Consider the following 7631-nt stretch of genomic DNA (forward strand, 5'->3'; position numbering starts at 1 on the left):
GCTTCTCCACATTAACGAGTTATTAGCTCTTAATACCTGAAAATCTAGACCTTCTGTGCCAGAGGGTAACAGAGAAACAAGATTAGGAAGATTGCTTCCAAAGCCTAGCATTTCTAGGTAGTGCTTGTAGCTGATCATCCAGCCCAAGAGTGTCAAGCAAAGGACAGATCATGAGAGGAGGAAAAGCCCTGGAATGTTTCAGAGTGAAAAATATCCCTGAAGAACCTGGATGTACTTTGGTAACATTCAATACGTTTCTCCTGGAAAGCTGAGCAGAGAAAATATCCAGCCGCACATACCCGTCTGGATTGCCTCGCCTTTGTTGGCAGCAGCAGGAGCACAAACATCCTTACCAAGGTAGCAGCAGCTGTTCTCCGTGTCATGCCATCACTGTAACAGGGAGAGCAGATGAGTAGCAGGCGTTAAAACAGGCAGCTGGATGGCCTCTGCCACAGGTCTCTTCTGGGTGGGAGAAGAGCTTTCACACTGCTAAGGGGAGAGAAATAATTTGGGAGAGCAGAGGAGAGAGGGGTGAATTTTATAGAGGATGAATGGTGAAGCCTGAGATGGGACACGGAGTATATTGCCACCAAGGCCCTGGGTGTCCTCAGCTAATGCAGCTGCGAAGAGCAGCCGGTGCCAGTGTGTGATTTCTGGTGATGTTCTTGCTGGTGGCTTTATCTCCACGTGTGTGCCTCATGGAAGAGACTGTGTGTGCTGCAGGAGTTTAGAACTGCGGAAATCAAGCTGGAACTGATAAAACCTTCATTTCTCTGCTCTGCAGCCCTCCAGAAAGGGAAATAAGCATTCTGAATAGTAGGTGTTATACGTAAGAGTTTGCAGGGTGGACGTTTACCAAGGAGAAATGGAATATCTGCTATTTACCCACAGGAGCAGTGCTGCAGCATGCAGGTGAGCCAGTGCTGGACTCCTCGGGGGTTGCTCTCACTTAAGCCTGGGCTAAAGAGCTCTCCTTTCAGCTCTGGGGATTCCAGATTCGGTCCCCAGTGTAGTAGTCCCGAGAGGAGTAACAGGCGCTTGTCTGGGGTTTGGATTTCGAGCACTTCTTTGGACGGAGGAAGTGTGTAACCTGACAGTGGTTTTACAGCCGCCGCCTGTGCTCGCTCCCAAAGGACCAGTTCTCAGCCGGGCTTTGGTATTGCTGATTGAAAGATCAAAGTCGATCCTGCATTCACCCAAGCTGATTACTTCCCTGACTTCCATTCTGCCTTACTCTTCTAAACTGTAATTTGACTGTTTCCCAGTGCCTTGAGATTTATGTGGAGTCCGTGATTGCTGCAAGACTGTGTAACACAACTTAGACGTTCCAGTCTTGGCGGTTCTAACTGGTCGACGCGGTTCTGGTCAGCAGCTGAACGTACTGCTGTTTCCCTCCTGTGAACGAGGTCCTTCTACCCTGGTGCACACCTGCCTCTTGTGCACGGCTTTGCTATGTCAGATCGTTCTTCCCAGGCATCAGAGGGTTCAGAGGCGTCAGTTAAATGATCCACGCCCTAAGGAGGGCTGAGTTTTCATTGTCCCACGGTTCAGTAACCTGTTAGGAGCAGGAGGAGGGAAACCTGCTAGGACGTCTGTGAAGTGTGAGCCGCCTGTACAAGGCAGGAGCACATTCCCTTCAATCCAGTCTGAAGTCAACGTGAGTCCTTGCAATTCCTACCATGTCTTGGCCTTGGCTTTTGTGCGCTGGGTCCCTGCTAGATAGCTGCATTTAAGCATCTGCATCTTAACGTGCTCATTCAGGTGTCTGAGGAAGATTCCCTGGAAAAACATTGTAGGCTACCCTCAAGGTTACTGTAGAACAGGCGAGCTTGGCTCGCGTTAACCAGGACACCCAGTGTTCACGGGTACGCTGTGCTGCATGGCGACACCCCTTGTGCCCAGGAGAGAGCTTACTGCAACAGCGGCAGTTCCAGCCAGCCGGCTCATACGGGCTTGTCGTTTGTTTCTCTTTTGTGGTAACTCCTATTACGCAGAGATGAAGTTTGCAGCTGTGAAGTCCCCCAGCAGCTGTGCTGAGAAGAGTGCATAGGACCTTGAGCAGCATTGTAAAAGCTGAGTGGAACGATGTCAAATTATTTTATAAACTTTCTTAAAAAGTTTACTTGATCAAAGTGAGGGGGCCCGCTATCTGTAAGATGTGAGATTTAATTAAGGATCTCTGAATAGCACTATGAACCCAACTCCAGGTTTCTACATTTGGCAATTTCCATCATAAAGCATCTCCATTCATCTGCCTCTGCGTGCATTGAAATGTATTGTCAGCTGGGACAAACCTGATCTGACTCGGGCTTCACAGGCCTGCGGTTTTATTGTAGGCAGGAGTTTCTTACGTGCCAGTGGCTGCATAAGGACACTTTACACTGGGCATAAATTACATCCACTTTAAAAAGCCAGAGTATGAAGAGGCCGCAGAGGTTTTTAAGTATAATGGTCAGTATCTTTTTACAGCATTTGTTTTGCTGGTAGTTCTGGAAAAATCCAGTATTGTAAGAGTTAATATGCAGAGAAATCTGGGAAACTGTTTTTGCTAGCACTCTGAAATTGGACCTTTCTTTAGATACCGCAGAGGTGAAAATGAAGTTACTGTTTGTTTGACTGAATTCATGCACAAGCATGACTGGAGTACGCGGTCAGAAAATTCGTTTACACATTGAGGGGCCAGATCCAAATCAGTGTAAATTAGCTGTCTCCCATCCGCCTCCTTGTGATTTACTCCTGTGAAGGTGTGACCCTCAGTAGAAATGCTCTCCAGAAATGGGAAATAAAGGTTTGAGGAGAGCTTCTACTGAGGGGTCTTCCTAGGGCTGAAAAAAAAATATGATCATACTGAAGATGTTACCACCATGTGACTGATTCTAATCTGCCCTTTTGAAAACTATTAATGAAGTGACTGGCTAACTTATTAGTGTTTTTTTCTTCTAAGATCTGAACTTCACACTACAGTGACATCTGAACTTCAGCTTACAGTGGCAGTTCCTTCTGATGATGGCTTTGGAGGGTTATCAAGTGAAATGAATTGCACAGGAATCCCATTTTATTGTTTGTTGCCTATAAATGCCTGAGTTTTGTTCTTCACGCTTTGCTGGAGCGTTAGCTTGAGTATTTGTCCTAAAACCTGTGCAGATGCACATGGAGCTGTAGTGATACCCACCAGTGTGTGAGTGAAGCCGTGGCTCAGCTGAGGCTCCAGCTAGCAGCGGGCTGGGGATCCGGCTGCTCCTGTTTTGCACTGTGGCTGCTGTTACCCAAGTTATCCTCCCCTGAAGGAGGCAGCATGGGTCAAGCTGACGTTTTCAGCAAGGACAAGCCCATCACCTAGAAGTCTAAAATTCCTATGCTCCTAGGTAGGAGATGCCAGCAGTGGATGTAGGGACGTGGTGGCAGGACAGAGGTGGGAAGGACCCACATTGCTAGGCAGTATCTGGGGACTGTGTATGGTGGTGCTCTCCTGCCTACTGGGCCATCCCTTGCACTCTTGCTCAGCTTTCAGGTTGGTTTCTTCTCCCAAGGAAGGCGAGAGTCCCTAGTTGGGGAAAAGTAATACAAGAAACAGGCGCACCATAGGAAGGAGTGGTTACATCCCGCCCCAGAGACTCGACAGGGCTGTTCATCTCTTGTGACCGTTCCCCACCGAGACGCTTACTGCTGAATGGCAGTGCTGGCTCAGAAGAGCCCTGCTGGTAAAGCCAAGCCAGGCTTCACACTGCCCTGACAACAGCAGCACCCGCAACCTCCTCCATGACAGCCCACCCTGCGCCTGCCTGTGGTTCAGCCACCCCTGGCTGCAGCGCGCTGCCAGACCTGGGACTGGTGCTGCAGGCGCTGGTGTGTGTATGGGAGGTGGTTCAGGGGAGCAGTCTCAAACGGCCTGCTGAGCTCCTGGGAAACCACTCTGCCATCCATAAATATGGGGAAGCTGATTCCCCTTTCCATGGCTTTGACAGCACTGGTGTGATTCATCATGTCTGCGGCTGCAGCGAAGTCGTCTGCTGCCCGTGAGCAGGCACTTTACTCTTCAGATGGAGCCATCCCCCATCTCCCTGGTGGCGGTTGCTTGGGCAGCCACAGAAAGCCAGTGCGTTCCCTGGTGGGGTCTGCTCTTCGTGTCCTGGTGTGCGTGGGGACAGCTCATGCAGAATGATGGGCTGAACCGTGGCACACATGGTTACTGTGGCCATTGTGCTGCTGAGAGCCTGGCTGACATCCTCTCTTTGCCTGTTTTTCCAGGTTGTTGCACTGTCTTCATGGAGTCTCTTGAGAGATTCAATCTACTACACACTGTCTGTTGTTGCACTCATTGTGGTAAGTTGTTGACGTTTTTCTTCTGTGGGAACCCACGTGTCAACTGCCCTCTGTAAAGGGAACCTGCTAAGGAATCGTAGCCTGTAGCTAAGATCCTGGCTCCGGTGGTTTGTGCTTGTGGAAAAACGTACTTGTGATCTCCCTGGTTCTGCAGAGAAGCTGGGCCCGAGGGTGGGAGACCGACAAGTGTCCAGAGAGCCCTAAGTGGTAGCTGGGGAGCAGTGGGGTGCCCCAGCTCCAGTGCAGCCGCAGGGTGCAGAGCTGAAACCCCGTGCAGCAGCCCCATCGCCAGTTCTGGAGCGGATGGGTTGGTCAGTCCTCTCCTGACAGCGACCCTCCGGGCTTCCTCAACAAAGTCTAACTGACCTGTGAGGAGCCAGTGCTTGTGCCCAGAGGAAAGAGTTCCTCAGCATCTACAAAACATCAAAGTTTGCTTTTCCACACATAATTGGGTCACCGCTTGTCCAGGTGCACACTAGCAGCAAATCCTCTAAGGGAGGCTACAGTTCCAGTGGTTCTTGGTGCTGCTCCTGTCCAGCTTTCATCGCGCTCACCAAGTGCTCCAGATCTCTCAGAATCAGGCTCTACAGTGGAAAGATTCATTAGTACGAGTGTTTAGATAAAGACACTGCTATCAGTTTGGCATTACTTGGCAACCAGTACCAAACAAAGTCCGGAAGTGCAGAAACTGAGTTTCCTAGGAACAGTTGCTAGTTTGCTTTTATTTTTTTCCCCCCAGCCTAGTCTAGGATCCTGGATCCCCTGAGAAAGGGAGAGTGATTTTGTGAGGTTATCTTCCTTGTGTGAGCAGGAAGGGAACTTCAGAGGCAGAGGATGAAGACTTGCATTTCTGAAGTTTGCACTACTTCTATTAGCCACAGTTTCAAGAGCATGTTTTGTTTTGCCTTTGTTCTGCACGTGCCTGAATACCGTCTCCATTCTGGGGGTGCAAAGGCCTGTGTCCGTCTAGTCTCAAAGAGAGGGTTTGCCTCAACCTGCTTGTGCTTTTGTTCCCGGACTGCAAGGTCAACCTTTTTGCACCTGATGAAAAATAGCTGCTTTTTTTTTTTGCTTTGACTTGACAGTAACCAAAAAAGTGTTCCCACGCAACAGACTTGGCCACGGGCACTAATCGCAATGAACGGCATTGCAGGAGCTTGCAGCCGTCTGGCCTTTGCTCCCCGGCAGGTGCAGGCGTGGGCAGTGCCGGGCAGTCGCCCTCCTGCTGTTTGGGCTGGCTCTTTTTGTTCATTTGCTGGACAGGTTACAGTTCTGAGGAGTCTGTCACTGGGTTTGAAGCTCTTGGAGCAAGGCAGGTTTTCTCATGGCTAGTTCAGCCTTGTGGTGTCAGCTGCTTCAGGATGGTGAGAACTACGGCATGGTGTCCGGTGCACCCCTGAAGTGCCTGGCTGCCTTTGCTCTGTGATAAGAAGGTTGTATGGCTCATTGAACAGACATCGCTGTTTTCTGTTAGACTTTTCTCCTGCACTTTATTTCTGTAAAAGCTGCTCTTCAGAATTACAGAACTGCAGAAGTTCTTTTCTTTTGGTAGTGTGCCCCGTAATATCAGGATACTGTTATGTTTTTCCAAAGCCTCGGGTCAGCTTCTCTCCAGGTGCGTGCCCACTTTTCTGCTCATCTTATCAGCCATGAGGGTTAAGGTCTTTCCTGCAGCCAGGGCGGTAGGACTCTGCAGCTCCAGGCAATAGCAGAGGTGTGAAGGCAGGGCCAGAACTCTTCTACCCATTTTACAGCGCTACATGGCTGATTGTGGCTTAGGAGATGTGGAGTGCGTCCCTCTCTTCAGAGCATTACTCCAAGCAATCATTGCAAATGACTTTTAATCACCTCTTAGGGAAAAGCAGAGAACAATGGAAGGAAAGGAAAATGTCTTAAATGTAAAGGTATAGCTCCCAGATGATTTACCAACCCCTTTCTGTGCAATGTTGATCCCCAGTTGATGGCAAAAAGAGGGTTTCTCCTTTCAGAGCCAAACACTGCTCCAGTTCAGGAAGTTTCTCCTCCCTTTCGCTCACCCAGGACCCCTGGAGGCGGGGTGACTTGGATCTTTCCTATCCTTTTAAGGCAGAGTCAAATTTAGGTGGCAGCGCATTGTTATTCAAATACTGACTCTCCAGTCAGTCCCTGATGGCTCAGCTGGGAGACAAGCCACAGGCTCCATGCAGAGCATAGCACAACCTGCGTGCAGTTCCCCCCTCGTCGGGTTTCTGTGCGCCTTACAGTTTAGAAGGCGCTTAAATGCTTTGCCATGTAGGGATAACTTGCCATATCAGGGCACTGAGACTTTGCTGTAGCTGAAATAAGAACCATCTTTCCTGATGGGTGATACCCCTTGGAGAAGGTTGCTCTCAGTATTTTAAGCAGCAGCGTGTGGTGCTGTATTATGAGTTGCACTCCACTGGTGTCTTTACTAATCATAAATACACCTGAGGGAAAACAAATACGTTCCTACCAATGTGGAGATTCAGCAGCTTTTAAAAGCTTGATATTCTGCTGGATAAATCAATGTGACTTTGTCTCCTTTCATTTCCGCTAGCAAAGGCGTTGCAGTGCTGCAGTAATAAATAGCCAAGCAGCATAAACTCCCCTGTCTGGTGCTCCAGGCCGTTGGGTAAGAATGAGTGAACTCTACATCACAGAGATTAGAAGTGGATAAACGGTGCTTACAAACTTACTTCACCTCGATTCGACCCTGTGGGGTTTTTTTAACCTTAAAATAATACTGGAAAGCTACCTTTTCTTCTGGTAGAGCTTGGCGAAGCTGTTTCTCCTTATTTCCCCTGAAAGGAAAAAGATGCCCCTGTACCTTAACTTGAAGGGACGTGGTCAGAGTCATTAGTGACACAAGTGGGATGGGTGCTATTTTTAACCACAAAGGTCAACGCACACGCTTTCACATCCCATCACACCAGTGTGTTGTAACCTAAAACAGGCCTAGTCGGATTCGATCACGGTGACTGGGGTCTGTGACTTACAACGCACGGAACGTGTGGCCACACTTCCTTCCAGTAACCAACGCAACCATTGCCGGGTGCGGGCTGCCAGGCAGGAGTTGCTATGTTGAGGCTGTATAGCTGAAGGGAACGGTTCCAGGGTGCTTTCGGGGGCTCGTTCCCTTTCTCCAGGCTGCAGGTTGCTGTGTGCAGCCCCAGCTCCAACTGGCTTCTCCATGCTGCCATGAAGTGTCCTGCAGATGCCCTGCACTCTGACCGGGCACGCTGGCCGGTCCTGCAGACGCCCTGCACGCTGACCGGGCGCGCTGGCCAGCCCTCTGGCCATCCTGCTGC

At 49.7% G+C, this 7631-nt stretch overlaps 1 protein-coding gene across 1 annotated transcript in view; it reads left to right on the forward strand.

The window, feature by feature from the left end:
- Positions 1–4248: 4248 nt before the first annotated feature.
- Positions 4249–7631, forward strand: part of SLC24A3 (solute carrier family 24 (sodium/potassium/calcium exchanger), member 3) — a gene marked incomplete at its 5' end in the record, with an annotated part of 26748 nt that continues 23365 nt past the window's right edge. The window contains one exon of the mRNA XM_010135011.1: positions 4249–4323. Coding sequence (XP_010133313.1) covers positions 4249–4323 — 75 coding nt within the window. The remainder of the gene's footprint in view (positions 4324–7631) is intronic.

Source organism: Buceros rhinoceros, unplaced genomic scaffold (assembly GCF_000710305.1).
Source record: "Buceros rhinoceros silvestris isolate BGI_N320 unplaced genomic scaffold, ASM71030v1 scaffold11834, whole genome shotgun sequence".
NCBI lineage: Eukaryota > Metazoa > Chordata > Aves > Bucerotiformes > Bucerotidae > Buceros > Buceros rhinoceros.